Below are 21,298 nucleotides of genomic sequence, written 5' to 3' on the forward strand. Positions count from 1 at the left end.
TGATACATATATTTGTAATGGTTGAGTATACTTAGAAACACTACTATGTGTTCTACTCAGTAAGGAGGCAATTCAAATCCTGCTCTGACTTTTGTGTCTGAAACACAGCTTTTGTTCTCTATGATGGCCTTGAAATTTCTTTGGGTTTGAAATAGCCTACTCAAAATAGGGTCATTTAGGTCAAAACAGGAGCATTTTGCTTTGGGTTTTATTTTCTGATGTAGTGAAAAATTATTCCTTGTTCAGTGAAATGATCTGCTTGTGGAAATCCAGTTTATAGGAAATGTGTGAGGAAAAGAAGAAAATGAAAGAAATAGAAAAAAAATATTATAAAAGGAGAAAAAGATGAAAAATAAATTGTAAAATGTAATAGTATGGAAAAATATATTTTCTATCAGTCAGAACATATATGGGGGCTTTAAAGAAAGAAGACATACCTGTTTTTCATGCTAATTGTATAGAATTTTCTGCCTTCTAAATGGGGACAGTAGTGATATTCTTTCTGATTGATCTGGTTGACAGGTTGGCATCTCTGTGCTTTCTCTATCCACATTTTTCACAGTAAATTAATGTAATCATAGCTGTACAGCAGAGTTCATAGAATGAAACTGTAGTTAATGCTGCAAGTTTTAATGCCAAGTGGATTTTCAGTTTGTTTTTTATTTTAAAAACAAGGACAAAGTTGTTTAAGCCATTTACCATATTAATTTGTGTACATAAAGGAGATTATGTTATGAAATATAACCTCACTTATGAAATAGACCTCACCTATGAAGGCTGCTCACCATAACTATGTTGGAATTACTTAAGTAAGCTGTTAGTAAAATCTGACCCTGTCCTTATCCCACTGGGAACAGTACCCAGAGTCTGGGCCCTAATTTTGGTACCAACCTTATGGTTCATCCTGCATTCCCAAAGTCAGTAGCTGTGCTGCCAGCTCCACTGATAGCTGGACTGACCATCATCATTATAAGGTATAGATGACATCAGCCTTTCTGAGGTCTGTTCCTTTCTTTGGCAGAAGATGCATATCCACTGAAGTTACAGAAAATTTCTTTCTTTTGTTCCTCGGAAATCTTCGTTTGAGAATGGCAGGGACTGATGTTTTACCTTTGAAGTATGATAATTGCTATAGTTACCTCTTTAAAAATTCCAGTCATCACTTCTTCTTCAGTTTTCCTTTGCTGTGTGTGCAGTGAGTCTGTAAAGGGATAGATACTCTTCAGACATTTTTTAACCATTAAGGGTTTTTTTTAGTGTAATTAAGCATCCTGTGGCAAAAAAATAAAAAAGCAATTGCCTTTTGCCTTCAGGCACAAATACATCAAAATATGCAATGGAAAATGTGTGCATGACATTGTTAACATCATGTAGCTTCTCCATATCCATAACTAAGCTAGAAAATTCTTATTTCTTGTGTGATATGCATATTCCTCTTGCTAATAGGGCAAGAGAACTATCACAGGGAGTCTGTATCTTTCATTTGGAGGTGCACAGCTTAAATCCTTATTGGTTTTTAATCTGTTTCCTGTGGAGTTCTTGAAAATCCCCTTTGTGAAATGTAATGGCAACCAAGTGACAATGTGACAAAAGGTAAAGGAAAAATTCAATATTTCATTACTGGAGTTAATGTGTGGGCAGACTCTGGGTGACAGAGCCTTGTATTTCAAAAGTGTCTTTCTACAAAGCTGTTTGTTTTGATGATCATGATTTGCTGTAAACGAGTGGATAAGAGTGTATGTTTTTTCTCAGTGCTAGTAATCTGAGTTTTTATCGGAATTTTAATCTGAATACGTGGTTGCTTGATTTCAAAAATATTTTGGAAAATCAATGAAGAGAAGCATTTGATAAAAGTTTCAAGTAGACTGGCTTGATAGCTAGTTGGTATTTTATCAGCTATGAACAAGAAATAAGAGTAATCTAGCTTATTTTATTATCATTTCTCCTGTTCACAGATATGGCTATGTGTGCTATGCCAGTGGTTAAATTAAGTCCATTTTATTACTTATTTCCCTATTGATTTTCAGCCCTGTGGTTTGACTGTTAAAGGGTTAATTAACTTAATCCTTTGTAAACAATTAAAAAAAAAGAAAACCGATGTTTTGTGATTTTTGTAATCTATTGAATGTCTCCATTTGCATGATGTTCTGTATTTAATGAACCATACAGATTGCTGTGTTCCTTTCAAGAGTTTTAGCATTGGTGGAGTTTGTGACAAACACAAATTTGTATACTGTATGTTTACTGCTGTAATAACTCAGCTACTCCTATGTTGAATTGACATTATGTTGTCCTGCCTTCTTGGGGTTAAATGATGAAGTGTTTCTAGGTGGTGAAGAATATAGAAGTATATATGTTCATTTGCTAAAGACTGAATATTGGAAACTCTTCTTGTTGCTACTTTATGCTAAAAGCAAAAAAGTTAAATAATTCTTGTTTCCAAAAATGCATCATTTATTTTTAAAATTGAAGTAATTCTCATGTTAACTTTTCCTTGTCCTTGTAGACAATCCTAGATTAATACCTTGTGAGGGATTCATAAAGTCTGTGCTTGTACATGTGTAATATGATCATGCAGTCAAATGGTTGGGAAAAACACTCTAGTGCTGAAGAAAATAATTAAAAGAAGCTGATATACTGATTCTTACATCTTTATGTTCCAATTAAAATTACAGTGTAATGCATAACTGTTCCAGTGAATAAACTGGCCATTTTTGTTCATTTAACACCATTCTGTCTGGTCTACTTCTATTTACAGCAGTTTGCAGTGCTTAGACTTAGAATTTCACAATCATTTCATTCTTAGAGATCAATCAAAGGTATCAAAGAGGATAAGAAGGGAAATCAACATTAAAGGAAAAGGGAATCAGAATTAAAGCCAAGATGCTTCCTCTGTTTTCTGAGTTTGAGGCAGATACTAAAATACAGTGTCCCCATGTAGTGTTTCCAGCAGATTTGAGTGATCTCTGAAATGCTGCAACGTCTGCACAAACTTTCAGCACAAGGACACACAGTAAGATGCAGTCCTCCATCCTCAGGGGATGAAGCAAAAGAGCTGAAGTCAGCATAAATATTGCTTGGGAATGCTGCACCATACCTGCTATTTTACAGTAAGAAACATCCTTTTCCCTTGCAGAAGAGCCATGCTCTGAAAGCAAAGAGGTGAAAATCCCCCCACATTGATCCAGGAGCTCAGCCCTGGCAGGAGGGTGGCTGCTGCAGCTCCTCCAGTGAACCTTGCTGCCCTTAGGGTCCCTGAGGGGTAGAAAATGTCCAGCTTTTAGAAGTGGGTCAGGAAGATTGTGGAGGAAGGATTGCATCTCCCAGCTCGCTGTGGTGTTTGACTCAAAGGGAGCTGTTGGACAGCTGGGTTGGTTTTTGGCTGCCTGGGGAGGTGCTTTGGATAGAAACACAGATTGTTCATGGTGACAGAAATGGAGTCCAAGAGCTGTGTTTGGCTGGGTTCTTCCCACTTGTCTCTCCTTTTTCTCACCTAGCAGGGGTTGTTCTCCCACATTACCTTTTCTCATTGCAGAAATGCCTTGGGCAACAGTGCTCCACTATGATTTAGCAGAAGTGTGACTGCTAGAATTTTTTACACTGGCTACTCCTCTTTTTCAATTTTGAGTTAAGGGTTTCTGTGAGTTGAAGTGGGCTTCTCTTCTTCAGTGTGTTTTGAATGCAGTTTCACAGAGGACTACCCCTTGTTCTGTTTTCAAAGATGGTTTGAGAAACTTCTAATCCATATTGCTCCTTCTCCTTTTTCTGTGTCATCCCTTCAGCTGGTCCTGTGCAGGGCTCTGAGAGGCAATGGTATGAGTAAGGTCACTGAAATAAACTGGGGGGAAAAAACCCAACAAACTGAAAAAACCCTCAAAAAATGTCACTTTTGTTTCCAAAGATAATATCTATGTAATTTCTGCCTTGGGAAGAAGCATTACTCCATATTCTGGAGCAGGAGGTAACTTCTGACCATCGAACTGTTGGTTTTCTGCTACATACACACCAGATTTTAATGGGAAAGATCCTGAAGCTAAAGTTTGCAGGGACTGTGGCAGCAAGTCTTGGTTTCTAGCTACCTCCCTTAATAAATCCTGCATAAAGAAATGCAGAGCACTTCCAGTTGTACCTAAATGCAGCAGGAGCTGTGGTTTGACTCTCCTAACACTATAAAACACTGAGAGGTCACTGGCAAGTGAGGTATGCAGGAAAAAGATCACACCATAATTTTGAACAATGTTGAAACCTTGGCTTCATTTGACCAATAATAAGGACAGAGATACTAATTATGGAGAGGGCCTGACACCCACATCTTCTAGCAGCTCATGAATGACAGACATGGAAGATTTTTTATATAGAGCAAGATGGAGGGGAAAAATTGAGCTAAAATAGATTGTCATAATTATGTGCATCCTGGGAAAAATTATTTGGAATAAAGCCAGTTCTCATCTATTGGTTTATGGTAAAGGCACAGGCACAACAGCTTTCTTTTCAGTAGAAGGTTTGAGTGATTGCCTGGATGGAATAAGAAAGTCTTAACTTTGCACAAAAATAAGGCTCAGTGCTATAGTTGTCAAATCAGCAGAAGCTTAATAAACCAGTAAAACATATTGACCTTTGCAAGATGGATTTTCTTTCCTTCTTGACTAGAGTGGTATATTAGAAAACACATATTTCCTTCATTATTATTTATATATTCTCTTGTATCACAGTGGAAGTATCTAACTTCAAGAATATGATTTCTTGGCTGGTTTTAGAGAAAAAAAGTTTAATTTATTGTAATAACAATTTATGATTGAGAAAATATTATTTCTGAGAAAGCTCTATATGAGGGGAGGAAAGAAGGAACTTCATAATCTTTAACTGAGTTATCAGGGAACTTTGGAAATAAATAATGAGACAGTTGTTTCCATTTATGTTATTTCATAGGATTTCCTACCTGTGGAGGGTTCTAATGTTTTTAAGCATTGATTATGTCTCTCAAGGAAATTGATTTTTGCTATTCAATACTGTCATGTTGGTTGAAGTATTAAAACTGAGGCTATTTACTCAGATTGGAAACATGTTATGGAAAGTGACATTGAGTGCAGAGCTTCCTTGAAGAGCAAATTCCAAATGTAGAGAGAGGATGTGAGCCCAATATTCGGTGACCGGTTTGTGATTCAACTTCAGCCTTGCAAACCATAACATCAGAATTTACATAAATGCACTCCATAAAAATACCAACAATCTCAAATTCCTACACTTCTGAAAAGGAAAATGCCTCTGTGAAGCCACCATGGCTTTCAAAGGTTTTTGTTATCTTAGACAAATGCAGGGTAACTCTTTTTATCTTCAGAGCACTCTATGCATATTAATTCTTTCCCAAAACATCTCTGCAAATTGGGTGCTGTTATCTCTCACCTGCAGATAGGCAAATTAAGAGTGTGTGATGGGAAGACATCAACACTTAATAAAGTGATTACCTGCAATCTTTCACCTCTCCACATACCTCACCCTGCACACACTAAATACCAAAGTGGTTTTAGATGTGGGCTGGAAGGTGAGTTATTTACTCCATGTGGTACATACACTGCCCCAGAACCTGCATTGTTCAAGGGCTGGAGTTGCTTCAGAGCTTTTTTTTCTATTTCTGCAGTGCTTAGTATTGACAGAGATTCACTATAAATAGCTGGAGTTTAACATCCTCTTGCTGGTTTTAATTTCTGTAGACCTATGCTCTCCTTCTGACTGTCTGCCAGGCTTGTAAACCAAAATGGCAATTTGACTCACCAGACCCAAGACAAAAATAATGCCTGAACATGGGAAAACTTTTCTTTCCCCAACAATGATAGCACAGTAAAATATAGATGATCTCATTCTGCTAAAGAACATGAATTTCCTTTTAAGTGACTATAATTCATTAAAAGGGTGCTCAAAACCATGAATATAAATCTGTGACAAAGCACAAATGGAGGTTCTGGAGTTTCAGACCCCTCATCTGTGCAATTGTGCTTAGTTTATCTCTGCTGGAATATAAACACATGGATTTCATTATGGAAAGGTACAGCTATTTGCAGTGCAGAAAGTCCAGCATAGATATACACTATAAAGATAGTTTGAAGTACTAAGTTCCAAAATTAGACAACCTTAGATACTGGGGGTAAAAATAAGTTAAAAATTATAAGTATGAATAGAATGTTATTTTTTAAAATTCAGGATAAAACAGCAAGTTGAAGTTGTATACGAGTAACATTTATGTCCTTTTCACAGTCATATAATAAAATTTTATCCCAGAAACATCCAAGGGAGTTTGTGGAATGCAGAACAGAATGGAAGAAAACAAGGGAGGAAAACTTAAGAGGAGTCTGCAAATGCAGCCACAGCTTTGAAGTCTTTCTGTTTTAAGTCACCATAAATTATTAAGAAGTGTGCTGAAACTCCTGTGCTTGTACCATATGCCTTTTTAGCAGTAAAACGAAGTACCTGACAGCTTGGTTTTTGCAACTAGAAAAAAACCCACCAATGTTAGGGCAGTATTGCAGTATTGAGACTGGTATATTTTCTTCCAGAGCTGGAAGTTATTTTCACAACATGTTTTATCAGCCATATGCTCTACCTTTGTTGATTTGTTAAGCAGAGAACCAAAACATTTTGCTTGACTCTTTAGGTAAGCATTCACAGAGGGACAGTGGTTAATATTTAATGTATCCAGCACCTTAGCAGTACATGACTCTTCAAACAGAGCACCTTTCCTATGGAGACAGACAGAGGGAAGTGGGCTTGTTCAGCCTGGAGGAGTGAAGGCTCCAAGGAAATCCTAGAGCATCTTCCCACTTAGTGTCTCAAAGGACCAGGTCTTTCTAAATTTTTTTTCCCTTTTTTTTCCAACCTGGCTGTTGATTGTCACTACAGAATAAAAGATGAAATAGAGCATAGCTTGCTTTTCTTGAGCATAGCTTGCTTTCTCTCTCCTTTCTGCTAACATGACCTTATGGAAGTTTGGTTTTGCCTGTAGTTAATGCAAGTCAAAGCTAAAGCCCTGTTGCTAATGAAATCGAAATGACTGACATCAATTGGACAGTGAGACACATTTCATTAATCCCTGGCAATGATAATAAAGAATATTCCAACTTCTAAAAGCAATCAGTCTCTGTTAAATGAGTGCTGCTCTGCAAGACTTCCCTAACAAAACTGATTAGAGGGAGCAATTACTCCCTCTAAGCAGCAATCCTTCAGTAAAACTAAGGGATGTGTTTGATACCTTTAACTCAACCTATTTTCAGTAAATTCCAAGAATTTGCTTGCAATATACCAAATGCTTCTGTGCTGCAAAAAAAGGGGTGAGACAAAATTACCAACAAAGCAATATCTAGCAGGGATGTTTCTTCCTTTAATTACCATACTGCTGTTCTTGCAAAGGTACATGTTAGCACCCATCTGTGTGATAGAGGGAGAAATCTTGGCTCTAGGGGGATATAAATAGGATTCTTTATTGCAGTAGCTAGAAGTGGACAAAACCTGCTGCTGGATAGTCCCCATCATTATCTTCAATGGGGCCCAAAATGACAACAGGGAGAAAGAGATTAAACACAATATTGTTCCCTCTTACCCAGTCAAGCAAGGCAGTACAGAGATTTGTATTGTATTATATTGTATTAGAAGCATGGTTTGGACAAAAGAAGCCTGCCAGGGATTTTCTTCTGAGGGTTATCTACCCATGCAGTTTTGTTCCAGCAGTTAATACTTGGGGTTTGTCTGACCCCTCTTAGATTTCTTGTCATGGGTTACTTCTGATGTTTGACCCCAATTCCCGCTGTTGACCCTGCAGCTCCTTCCTAAGATATGGCAGTAAGTCACAAAATAGCCCAAGTGCATTTTTTAACGCTGGAAACCAGCATAATGCCTGACATTGAGGCTCCCCACCCTGTTCTGAGACACACACACACATTGGGTGCTGTGCAGGGAACAAGCACCAGCTCTCAGTCCCTCTCCTCTGAGTGAGCCACTCCCCAGGCTAAGAAGCAGAGCCTGCAGCCTCAGGCTGAAAGTGCCACTGTGGCTTTGGGTGCTGGGTGCTGCCTTTGCCTGCATCACAATTTTGGGGGGAGGTCAAGTATCTGCCTCAAATTCTCTTGCTTAGCCAGTGTATCAGTGTCACACACTGCAGTGGCTTTGTGCACTGTAGCTGCTGCTGCCATTGGAAGAGACTTTTCATCTGGAATGTGCATGAGGGTCTGAGATGAGTGAAATTCTTCTCTAATTAGTATCCTACTCAATCTTCTGCTCTACCGGTTCTTGTTCTTCATTATACTTCCCTGCTGGCAGAACTGGTTTGTTGGCTTAAATGCAGTTCACAGAAGATTCAAACTGTCTGATGAATTAAAGAATAACTTAGGCAGGACTTGGCTTGGTTACCATTATCTAATATGAATTTTCTATATTGTAGCCTATATTCTAATTCAGTTTTTATTTGGAGTTTCATACCTAACAGAAAGGCAGCATTCTCTCAGACCTCTGAGAAGTTCCTGTCTAAATCAGTACAAAATAAATTATAAACAAGTTGATGTTTTTAATGTTTAGAAAGTTTTAGAAATCTTCTTGTGCTGAGTTCATACATCTTCTCTCTCAGGGTCCTGTGGATTAATGCTCTAAAAATATGTTACTACACAGATTTTCTGTGGGGTACAGCACAAGGTAGTACTCAGAGAAATCAAAGCTAGATGCCTTGAACTGAATCATGGAATAGATTTATAGTGCAACTATGGAGAAAGTAAAGTTAAATTCCAGCAGAAAAAAACAATCTTGACCAATGGCAACAACAGAAATGTTCTCTCTTGAGGAGCTAGTGAAAATCAATTTGTCTGAAGGTTGCTTCCATTAGTGAAATATTAATCCAAAGAGGTTTACTGGAAAAACAATGGTTTACATTCAAAGTGCTGCATTTGTTTTCTCACAAACTAAATGAAGATTGCCTATAAAGTCCTGTTTCCCTGAATGCTTTGGGTCTCCAGCAGCACAAGATGAATGCTTCCATGACTTTCCTACACCAGAAGCACTCTTTCAACTTATTCTTGAGGCTGTCTTGCCAGCTGTCCTTGCTCTCCTTCTCCACCCCTGTGTGCTTCTGCAGGGCTTCTGTTGTTGCTCCCACATGCAAAAATAGTACAGTTAAATCAAGTCTGCACCTCTGCATTTCTCACTGCTCCCACAAAAGCCTCGGAGCTGGATGACCCAGCTGTTGCCCACGCTGGGTTGGTTGTGGCTTGCTGGTGACCAGGTACCAGAGGGGTGTGAAACTCCGCCTGCACTTTTCCCGGGGTGGGAGGTGTGCTGCAAGGCTCTAAGCCAAGCAGTGCCATTTTCTGACCTTGATATATTTTAAGCAGCATTCACAGTACTGTCTACATGTAAACTTATCTTTTTTTGGTTGTTCTCAGATCCCTTCTCCAGTTATTACACTAATCTTTTAATCATTTAGTGTGATGTGTTCCAAGATAATACTTATCTCTGATTGACCTTTTACACTTAAAGTGTTTTTCCTTTTGCTGACGTTGCCAAAGGACTCTGTCTGTGCCCGGAGATGGAGAACAAGAGGGATTGAGAGTGTACAGAAAAGGAGGAAGGTTGTGCCAAAAGGGGCGGAAGTTTTTTACCCTGTCAAAGCAGGCGGAACAGAGCAGTTGCTGGTGTACAGCAGCTCAGAGCCAGCTTGAACCAGCTGCTCCAGGTCTGTGTGTGACTCGCTGAAAAGGAGAGAGACAGTAAGCCACTCTGGGAACCCTGCACCACACTGCAGAGTACAAATGCTTTGCAATTACTGTGAATTTGCTGTCTGCCTGGATTTCTTCTATCACAGGCCTCACTGCTTTTAATATGTCAATGTGCTTCAGGGGGATTTTCTCAAGAAAAGGAGCTTTTGTGACCAAATTTCCGATTCCATGGAGTTGGCACGAGTCTCTTTTCTGAGGTGACCTTTATTTTCCAGAATCACACTGTAATAAGCTACCAGTCACTGATAACATCTCAGAGAGCAAAATTAGCAAATTAGCACAGTTCTACCATTTGGATAAGATTTGTAGGGTGTGTTTGCCCTTGCTTCCCTAGCTGCTTTCCTCCCAGGAGCAAAGCTCTGTGTTTAAAGAGGTAAGTACAAAGTTCAGTAATAAGTGATACATGCATGTCCATAAGCCCAGCCCTAGTCAGGTGACTGAAGTCAGGACATAAACCAGTCTTTTATCTCTGAGCCAGTGCTTTTTTTTGAATGTTTGCAGAAGTCAAATCTAATGTTTGCAATTGCAAGCAGACAAAGAGGATCTAGGAGGTGATCTGGCTGCTTCATTTCTATCGGGAACTGGAAGGGGGTGGCTGTAAGATATCAAGCCTCTTCTGGCAGAGAATGATTACAGAGACCAAAAGAGTGAGATCATTGGCACATGGTGGCAGATGTCCCAGCTGCACGGGTTCTCTCCTTCCCCTGCTCACTGCTGACACTGAAAGCAGAAGATTCACTCATTTGGATCCTTCTCTACTTCATGTGTGGTATGGGAAAACCACCACATCCTCTCTCTCCTGCCGTGCCTCCCAGGGGTCAGACACTGCTGGTGCTTCCCACAGGTGGTCCCCTGACATCAGCAGGTGGTGTGTTACTGTCCTGCATGCCAAGAAGGCCTCCTGGAAAAGACTCAGCAGGATCCTCACCCTGTAGCACGGGACCTTGATGCTCCATATTGTGGTTCCCCCCTGCAGATGTGGCTGCACTGTACACATGGCTCTGTAGGTGCTGACAAAAGGTGTCCTTGTCCCTTGGGACTCAGGGAAGTTGTGAAGTCAGCAGCTTGCCTGAGCAGTCCATAAAATCTCATTTTGGAATATGTAAAAGCCTAAGAGTGGCTCTATGTGTCAAATGAAAGGTCTTGCCTGCCCACTTCCCATCTCTGACAGTGGTCAAAAAGAGATGTAAAAGCAGGGTAAGTACAGATAGGAACTTCCCCAGAATATTCTCTCAAACCCCAGCAATTCATGGTTTCCTGGTAACTAAAGGTTGGGTTGGACTGCCGCCAAAAGGATACCATTCCTGGAGTGTAGCTGACTGCACTCCTCTTTTGTGAGGAAATCCTCCAGCTACAGCTGATGGCAAATGAGGCAGCATGCTCCAAAACAGGAGGCCACCTTTAGGGAAGCCCTAAACCCCTGGGTTTCCAAAGGTGAGGAAATCCCTGTGAAGTGGGAGCACTGTTTCCCTACTGGGTTGCCCCAAACTGCACCACATCAAGCTCCCTGACAGACTTCAAAGCTCTTAACAGGCTTGCTCTCACAGTGGCACAGGTGATGTTCTTCCTCTGAACATCGTGTTTTGGTTAACCAGGTAAACAGGTGCTTTCAGTCGCTGTTTCTGTAGAAGTGATTGTAATCTCAAAGCAGCATAGCCTGCTGATTGCCTTTCCCATTGAAGAAAATTTAGAGACTTTGGCAAAGAGGCAAGAGCTCTGGCCTGGATAGAATTATTATTGATGAAAGAATTGCAGCTCCATCCCTGGCATCAAAACTCCATCCCTGGCATCAAAACTCACTTTTAAGTGCTGGGACTCAGAGATGCCTTTGAGAATGTTCTCGTCGGACACGGGGGACTGTGTTACGGGCAGCTCCTTTGATGCACAGTGATGTCAGGTGCAGCGTCTGACATCCCTGGAGAAGCTGGGCCTCCCCTGGCAGGGCAGGCATTGCGGAGGGGAGCAGGGGAGAGCGCGGCCGGCCACAGGAACAGGAACGGGGAGCGGGGCCGGGGTCTCCCGGCGAGGCTCCGAGAGGAAGCAGAGCGGGTGCGGTGCCCGCGGGGGGAACTTGCGCCCTGGGCACCCGGCTCGGAGAAAGTCACCGCGCATCCCCGGGCCGGGACGGGCCGGGACTGTGCAGGGCTGTGAGTGGCCGCGATTCGCCATGCAGGCAGGGAACCCAGCCCGGGGCCGGCGGCCGCTGGGCAGGTAGCGAGGGCAGGGCTGCGGGAGGCGGTGCCGGGCCAGGTGCCGGTCCGGGCAGGGCGGGGCGGGAGCGGCCGCAGGTGAGGCCCGAGCGATGCAGGCGGGCGGGGAGGGAGGTGCTGCCCTCGGGGCAGAGCGGGGGGCCCTGCGGAGCCCCCGGCCTCTGCCCCAATCCGCCTTTCTCCGTTTCTCCGCCGCGCCGAGGACGAGCGGAGCGGAGGGAGCGCGCTTCAGGAGGGTGGCGATCCGCAGGAAAAGCAGCGCCGCTCCCGGAGCCGGCGGAGCAGCGCCCGGCGGAGCCGCAGCTCGGGGCACGGCCGCAGGTAAGAGCGCAGCGCCGCGGGGCAGCGTCGCTCTGCCCCCGGGTGGGCTCTCCTGGCTTCCTGCGCCTCCCGGGTGCGGACAGAGGGTGCTGCTCACCTGCCAGAGCCGGGGAGCTTCGCCTGTCGACCTCTGCCTGCGGGGCTTGTGGCTGCGGGGCCGCTGTTCGCAGGGCTGAACTCGGGGACTGGTCAGGAGAAAGCCCCCGGGCCTTGGGAGCTCATGCCTTCAGCACGAAATGTACTCAAGTTGTACTTTTTATTCATGTGCATTTACTTTGTTATGTATTAGAATATTGTAAGCTATATTTTTATCTCTCAGAGTTTTGTGCTGGCAGTTCTTAGGATGGCAGGAAAGCAATGTTCCCCCTGCCACAGACGATGTCTTGCACCTGCCCCTCCCCAGTGCCTCCCTCTTTTCCCCCTTCAGCAATAACCTGTGCAATAACCTGTGCTAGACTTGTTTGACACGTTACACTTCAGGAGGCAGCTGCATAATGTGGAAAGGGACAGACAGGCTGGTTACCTGTGTTCCCTGGCCACCCTGAAGAAGTACTGTGGTAAAATCTGAGCTTCAGAAAACTGTCCTTTATCAGCAGGTTAACACACACACACATACACACACACACACACACACACATTTCCAGGTCTGAACTCTGTGATGTGACAGCAAGTGCAATGTGCTGTCCTCATGCTTGTGGTGTCACGGCCCCTTGGTTTTATGGGTGTGTGAGGGCAAAGTGGGTCAAATAAAGCTTGTAATCTCTGCCATATGGTTGTTACCATGTTGGGAATTATGACATGTCAAATACTAGGACGGGGTATTTTGCTTGGGGACAGTCATTCCATGACTTCCTGGGCAAGAGGCCTGTTTAATTAAGCAATGAGTATGCACAGAGAAGAACAGACTACCACAAAGCTGTTCACAGGATCCTTTATTTTAGCTTTAATGTTCAGTGACTTTGGATTTGTGCATGAAACCACAGTTTTTTATTGGTGGTGGCATTTTTTTTTTCTCAAGGCTTTATGTGTTCGTTTACATTGGGAAAGAGGAATTGGTAATTGTGTTTGCAGCATGTAGACTTGGATTTTTAATCTCCTCAAATAGAGGTGTAGTTATAACCAGGGCTCTGTGTTTTCTGTTAGTTTGCAATTTAGTTTCCTTTGTCTTCTGCAGTTGCTCTCTGTTACCTTAGACCCCTGGGTAGTGTATTTATACTCATCTACAATCTGTTCATTGTTGCTCTTTTCATCTGAGCTCACACAGCTCCACCAGGTGACTTATGTACTAAACATTTGTGCAGGATGTAGCCTTTCAGTGTGACTGCTCTTGTCAGCTGTTGGGTTGCAGGAAAGTTGTGAGGGTCATGATGGGAGCAATATCCTGTTAATCAAATGTCCTTGCATTGCAATAACCCAACTCACAGTAGTTTCCTGTACTGTGACTTCCAAGTACGAAAACCTCATAAATGATATTAAGGAAATGAATTTCAAAAATGTGGGAAATAGGAGGGAGATTTGGTGATGGTTTCTCCATGTAAGTGCATAAAGCCTCTCTTTTTTTCCCATTCATAATCCATTTCTCCCAGAAAATGAGATGAAGAAACCTTCTGAACAGGATTTCTATTCTCAGAGGAGAACTTTGGCCCCCATCTTCCTGTTGCAGAAGCTGCTGGAGCAAGTGCTTCAGCATCCTATAGACCCAGGATAGTTTTGTAGCTTTCCTCTCTGTAATCAGAATGTGACTGCACTTGCTTCTGTGGCTGACAAGAGCTCACCAGACTGCCTTAATTCTGCAATAAAATGAATTCACAGTTGCAGCATGAAGCTAGATGAGTTCTTTCTTCTATTGAAAAAAAGAAAGGCAGGTGTTTACGCTTTTCTGGCTTATAAAATACTAACTGAATCTGAAAAGGGTTTTCGCTGTGCCTTTGACCTGCTTGAAAATCTTACAGGAAAGGACCTCGTGTAGTCCATCTCCAGTCCTTTTCTCTGCCAAATGTTGTGCAATATGAGAGTTACTGACATTACTGCCTGGGGTACAGTTCTCAGGCAATTCCCTCAGATCTGTATCTGGAAAGGAACTGAGAAAGCAGATCTGTTTTATGAGCTGTAAATGCATTTGGAACAATTCTGGATGATGCATATGGCAAGCGTATCAGAGCACTTCTCAAACTAGTAAATTGTGTGTTAATTAGTGCAGTGACATAATAAAGACTATTGTAACTCCTGTACACTCAATATTGCCTCACAGCTTTTGACATTGGACTGATGAAGGAGGGTATGTGCAGCTTTTATGTGCTGGGAGGCAGAAGACAAGGAGTGTTTCCATTCTTGGTGTTGCTTGAAAACATTTCTGATGCTGATGTGAGCTACTGAAGTTTTCTGTTACAGCATTAGCCTTTTGTTGTGCACTGCAATCCAAGTGTCTGACATGTAACAGAAAAATCTTTCTGCTCTTCCACTTGCTATAGCCCAAATTCACCTTCATTGTTGTGTGCAAAGTGGCAATTATATTTTATTAACCTGTGAGCTTGAAAAAGCTTGGTGTGTTTAACTGCCTACAGGACAAAACAAAATTTATCTCTCAGTAGAAGTTGACATTCATTTAAAAGTTTAGACAAAAGAGGATTTTAATCTTCAGAGATATTTTGAAATTGATGGAAAAGGCCAAACTAGGGATCTGGAAACAGTTTAGAAAAGGGTGTTGTGTGGAGTAACATGATTAACAATCTCTTTTTGAAGGGAAAACCCACTGTTGTGGATTTGGTGCCTTTTTATTTTCCCCTGCTGATTTAGAATTCAGAGTTTGTGTGACTTGAGTGAAGCTTTACTTCAAATGTGTGTGTGCCTGTTAACTCAAAATTAGCCTCCCACCAGGAAACAGGTGTTTCACAGCTTGCTTGTTCAGCACTTTCACAAGCCAGGAGCTCTGCAAGGTGTGAGTGTGGCACCCCTCGGATTCTGCGGAGGATGGAGCTGTCCTAGGAGGTTCTGTCTCCATCCAGCAGACTTAATCAAGGTGTGAAGCCATCACTCAGAATACAGGGACACAGTAACTCACTTTCATAGCAAGAAACAGCTTACTCCTCTCATCAGCACACTCACCTCTGGCCTTGCTGCACATAAACTAGATTAACTTTTGTGGCATTCAGATCTTGCACTGCTTCTGTGGCTTTGCCCACTGCACTGCAAATTTTCACCCTTTCTGGAAAGTTTTCCTCTGACCACTGACTTCTAACTGTACATCTGCTGGCTCTGTGCTGTTGGCAGTCTGAGAATTGCAGAGTGCCTCATGGGGAGCTGAGGTAATTTGCATTCAGGACAGCATTCACTGCAGCAAGGTGTCTTCTAACACTGACAGGAAAAAAAAAATAGTTCCCTGCTGCTGCTGTTGTAGCTCTGCCTGTAAATGGGTATGAAATGACGGGATTATGTTAAAAAAACTTCAGTAATATTTTGGGTTTCCACCTTGCAGTAGGAGATAGATAAATGAGACTCTAATAGTATGCTGCTCTAGTCTATGAAAAATGTCTTTGTTGTTTATTTTTTAAATACTAGAAGGATAACTGTGCCCTGCCTGACAGTTTCTCATTGTTGTTGTTTTACCTTTGAAAATACAGCAACGAACAGTGGATTTTGATTCCTCTTGTTCCTGGCTTTGTATAACCCACTGCATTTTGTTGACTGGTCTACAGTGACTGAAAATTTGCTATACAGTGTGTTCAGGGAAAACCTATACAATCATTAGAGCTAATCTTAGCAGTGATTTGCATCTCTAGGTGCACTAGAGACCACTGACAAAGAAAAATAGCTGCTTTACAAGCCTTCCTGGGGATTAGAGGCTTTTTGACATTTTTCTAAAACTGAGCTTTATCAAGGAGTGTTGTACTTTAAAATGTTGAGAGAGGAAGGTGAATATGAGGAAAATGCTTCAAAACATTCTTCTTCCTTCAAAAATGAGGGAAAGTAAAGCATAACAAATTGCTTTATGCAGAACTTGCATGAAAATACATTTTCCTCTCATTAGAAAGCTTCCTGTTTTAAGCCAAATTAATCACCTCTGCCTCTTATTGAAGCAAAGGTGGGGAAGGGCCAAGAAATGGAACTTCTTTGCTTTTACCATTTCTTCTCTCACTTCTCCTCCACACATTTAGGATCAAAATTATCCCCTTAAAGCCAGTAAGAGTGTACTCTTTAGTTCATACACTATCCAGTCATGTCTATATGTATTTTGGGTTGGTTTGATGCTTCTATTTAACTCTTTTCTGACAACGTCTACTTTACCCAATAATTCTTGTTTGCCCTGTAATATTGACTTCCTGGTGACCTGGATGTTGATTTCCTGAAATAAATTAAAGTTTGTATCCACTGATTGACTTTCAAGTGACAATACACACAAGATTTCAAAGGAGAGTTGCAATTGACATGGGTTTGCTGAAACTTGCCTGCTCCTTTCTCTAGAAGCTTCTTTTCAATAGAGCCTGAGAGGCCAAAGTCAGGTAAGGTTCTGGTAAGTACCATTGCTGAAATGCTTCTAGGCATTGCTGAAACTGAGAAAGTAATAATTTGCACACCCAGTACAAATTAGTTTGTTGTACAGGATCATAAAGCTGATTTCTTTTGTAGATAAATTAATAAATGTGGTTGGGAGATTTCTAGATTGCAAGAGGAGAGCTTCTTCAGGGAATGTGTTACTTTTGGGTAACAAGTAAAATCAAATATTGACAAAAGAAGCTGTTAATAACAAAAAACCCCCAGTGGTTTGCCCTTGGCTATTATTTTGTTCCTTTTTCTGTCAACACCCATGCTGCTTGAAACTGCATCTATCAGGCTTTTCCCCCACTTCTTAAGTCCCAGTGAGAGACTATCTCATCTCCCAGCATTGCAGTAAAAATCCTGCTCGTAACTGGGCAGTGTTTGGCAGTATGTCTTGGGTACAGTGAGATCTGTGATAAAGCCCTCCAACTGCTATGTTTTGCACTGTTGTGTCTTTAAGCAGTGTTATGCATTTGATAGATAAGTTGTCTTCCCAGGATGAAGGATTTGTCAGAGGGAAAGGAAAAATATGAAGCAAGGAAATTTTAAAATGAGGCACTTGTGGGCCTTTTCCTCTAGTTCTCTTAATATTGGGTAGATTTTTTGTCAATTCAATATTTTAATTAAATTACTGACTGTGAATTTTGTAGCTGAAACTCTGTTTCTATGAGAGGGAAAAATGGCTTTCTGTTCCAGAATGAGATGCTGTGGATATTAGCTGCCCTGAATATAAGGGGATCCAGGACGAATGTTTACACTCAGATAATCAGAATGATCCTTTTCATCTGTGTTAAATCTGTGAATAAACCTTGCCTCCAGCTATTGATGGTCAAAACATTTTAATCAAATGTGTAGCAGAGGACAGCTTGATAGGTTCATGCCATTGTCAACAAACGCCTGTACTCCTGACAAAGGGAGAGAGAATGCTGCTTAGGGAGTGTGTCCCCAGAGCACCAGGTTGTGTAAATAACCTGAGCATAAAGGAGGAAACTGAAAGAGGAATTTTTAATGGTTTCTTCACCTAGCTGCCTTGCAAATAGCATTTTAACAGAGATAAGCCTTTAGCAGAAGAAAAGACTTTTGAAGTAAATGTAGGGAAGGGAGGATGGGGCTCTGTTGAAATGTTGTCAAGCCATGTAGGAATCAGATGTGGTCCCAGGGTGCAGATACAGAGCAGTAAGGTAATATCAGAATATGAGGAGAATTGAGTAAAAACAGGAGAGAAGGAAAATTGCTGCTATGGTAGTCTGCAAAACTAGACATGTAAAGAAATGTATTTCTAATGAGTTTCAGAGCAATTTGACACCTCTGATTGCACTGAAACTCAGTAAAATGGAGCACAAAATGTGTTAAAATTAGAGGCAAAAGACACTGAGTGGAATGTAGGACAGAGCAATGAAATAGCATTCATTCTAAGTATTAATGCTAAGTATGTCAGAAGTTCATGTGAAACAAGTTAAATAGCCTGGAAAGAAGGAAAAATGTGGTGGAACTGTACTGTGGCATAGGAAATTCTGTGATCTGTTAATAATTTCTGAACAAATGTCTTGCAGCACAGGTGATAGTGTAGCCTAGAGGTGCAGCCTTCCCCCCATGGGTAACTGCAGGCATTTTCCTTCCCACATAGATGCTGGTGTGGCCAGAACTGGATGAGGCTAGGAGAGGGACAGTGGTGAACAATGGTTAAAAGTCACTGGTTCAGTGGCTGAATTTCTTCTGGCCCTTTTAAGGGTCAGGCTTTTTATTAGCTGAGCATTTGATGTTTCTGTGCCAGGCTTTTGGCTCTGCTGGTTGCTGTTGGGGACTTTGTGGCACTTGAGAAGTCAGCAGAGAAGTTTTTAACTGCATCCTTGATCTGTCTTCTGTTTCTGTGAAGCACGAGAGGCCTCAGCATGGAAAACTTGAGGGCAGATTCCCCTGCCCATTCCTGGTGGCTTCTCAAGGTAGAAGATCTGGGGAAGAGTGCAGAGCTCCCTGGCACTGCCTTTGCTGCTGGCTGAGCATCCTGACCTGACCAGCTGCTGTTCCTTTTGGGGACTGTCCAGCCTTTAAGCTCCAGCTGGAAAGCTGGGGTAGGGGAACTTTTTTTTTATTTACTTAAGGCTTCATCTTCCTACTAGGCTGAGACATTTGGTTGCTGAAGCTCAGGAGTCTGTCATATGCCACATGACTATCTTGAATGTTCACAGGAGAGCAGGGTCCTAATTTCTCTTCTACCATGAAACAAGTATTCTAAATCAAAAATCAAAGTTAGTGTCTACAGCAGACTTAAAAAAACCTCCAAACTCCATGAATTCCCTGAATTGTAAAATTTTTAAAGCAAACAATATTTGAAGGCAGGTTGCTTTTTAAGTATTTTGTCTTGTATCGCAAGAGCTTGATGACAACTTGATGTAGTGAGTTATTAGAATGTTTTTCCTCTTTGCCATCACTTACCATCATTTACTATCTTGTCTGTGATACTTCATTTCCTTAATTGAATACTAGTATATCTGCATTATTTATATTAACATCAGTAACTGAGTCAGGAAATTGAACTTACTGACTAATTAGGTCTCTCTTCAGAATTGGTGAGTTAAGAATCAAAGCAAAGTCACTGATACAGAAAAAGTCAATTGTTTTTGATAGAATTGAATTTTTTCTGAGTTTTATGCAATTACACTGCTTATCAGCCTTTTTTTCAAGTGACTCTGGGCAAAATGTCCCTGTCTTAACACAAACATACTGCCCATTCCTTTTTATTCAATCTGACACTAACTCTCCTTATTAAGTGGTTGCATTTCATCTGTGAGGGTAGAATCCTTTTGTACTTCAATTATTCTCCTATGGATTAGTGGTACTAGAGCATTCAAGAAAGTAATGTGAGATGAAACACCTGGGGATGGCTTTCAAAAGCCTGAAAATTTTTAATTCTTGAAGCTTTAAAAGAGGGTTTTTATGTCTTTATAACGAAAGCTTGGAAATTTTTGTGTGAAAGTGTGGTTCTAGGGAAGGCTTTGCAAAACACCTGTTTTGGGGTTTTTTTGGTGGTATTTACAGTAAAATCAGAATTGCTATCAGTGCATAAAATTATTCAGCATTTGTGTTTTGGCTTATTTTAATTCTAAATACAGAGCAATGTGAATTTTAGTAAGATGTACTTTAAACTTGAGAGCAAGTTGCATCAATCTACTACTAAAAATCATTGTCCATTTTCGAAAGCAGAGTGGTTGGAGTTCAGCAGCTTAAGCTGACCATGTGCTGGTAATCTGAGCTGACTGTTGCTCTGTAATTACCTCTGTGTGCTCTTGAGTTATGCATGATAATGCAGGAAACAGTGTTCCTCGTCATTTATTAATCTCTAACTGATCCAGGGGGCAAACAGGCTCACCAGACCTGCAAGTCAAGGGCGGGCAGGTGCCTGAGCTGTTTGGGTGCTGTTTGAGCCTGCCAAGGCAGGTGAGGCAGCAGGGAGTGTTGCCCTGGCTTTTGTGTTTGTGGAGGGGTCAAAACACAGCAGCCCAAGAGGTGGGCTGTGCACATGCTTCTAAACTCCCCCACATCCTTTCCCTGTCCTGGATCAAGCATAGAGGGTGTCCTTAGAACAACATTCCTGCCCTGCAGTCAAGGTTGAGAGAAATATCCAACTACTGTGGATAGCCAGCAGGAGCCCTGGCTCTTGCTGGTGTGGGCTAACCTTGGTCTTCAACTTGGAGAATTGCCCCTTTAACTGTTCTTTTTGGGGTTTTTTTGTATAAGGGCTGCTTGTGCAAAGGATATATGAAAAGCTTTTAGTTCATAGAAATGAGAACAATATTAACATTGTGTGTGTTAATATGGAATTTAAAGGAACTTCAAATCCCAAGTGAGTTACCTCTTCAAAGGATTTTTGTGGAGCTTAAACAAACAAGTGTCTATTCATCATAACTGTGGAGAATTATTACTTCCTGGTTTTAACAACTGTTGCCTTTTAACACTGTTATGGTTGCTTTTCCCAGGTGGCCAATGCCAACTGTAAAGTTCACTAGTTTTTCATGGGATTTTTTGGGGCTGTTGTCACCAAATGCAGTTGAGCTGCTGGAGAAAAGCAAGGCCTACCATTTTAAAACCTGAGAAAGATCAGGGTGTTGTAACGTGGTATATATCATGTACCTTATCACTGTGACTATTGTGCCCTCTTTGCAAGGTCCCAAGTGCCATTTAAGTCTTGTATGGGACTGGATCCTGATTAAAATGAATCTTAATTGAGTTTTTTGCCTCTTGTAGCTTACAGAAAATGTTGAGATAGGACAGTGGTGGGTTCTAAATGAAAAAGGGATCAAGTAGTTTCACCATGCATGTCTTATGATTTGTTGATTTAAAGCCTTACATGAGGCTTAGAAAACAGGACAGGTTAAGGGTGTTGTGTGCATCTCAAACTGTCACATTACTTTTTTTCCCCCCACAGGGTTAAACAGTGTTGATTAAAGGCATGTGCCAAGCCATTACTGATTGCTTGTG

At 41.6% G+C, this 21,298-nt stretch overlaps 1 protein-coding gene across 1 annotated transcript in view; it reads left to right on the plus strand.

Moving 5' to 3' along the window:
• The first annotated feature begins 12,029 nt into the window (after window positions 1-12,029).
• The window catches only part of FGD4 (FYVE, RhoGEF and PH domain containing 4), a 104,822-nt gene continuing 95,553 nt past the window's right edge, over window positions 12,030-21,298 (plus strand). Inside the window, exon 1 of the mRNA XM_059845912.1 lies at window positions 12,030-12,283. Coding sequence (XP_059701895.1) covers window positions 12,055-12,283 — 229 coding nt within the window. The 5' untranslated portion in view covers window positions 12,030-12,054. The remainder of the gene's footprint in view (window positions 12,284-21,298) is intronic.

Source organism: Haemorhous mexicanus, chromosome 5 (assembly GCF_027477595.1).
Source record: "Haemorhous mexicanus isolate bHaeMex1 chromosome 5, bHaeMex1.pri, whole genome shotgun sequence".
NCBI classification, from domain to species: domain Eukaryota; kingdom Metazoa; phylum Chordata; class Aves; order Passeriformes; family Fringillidae; genus Haemorhous; species Haemorhous mexicanus.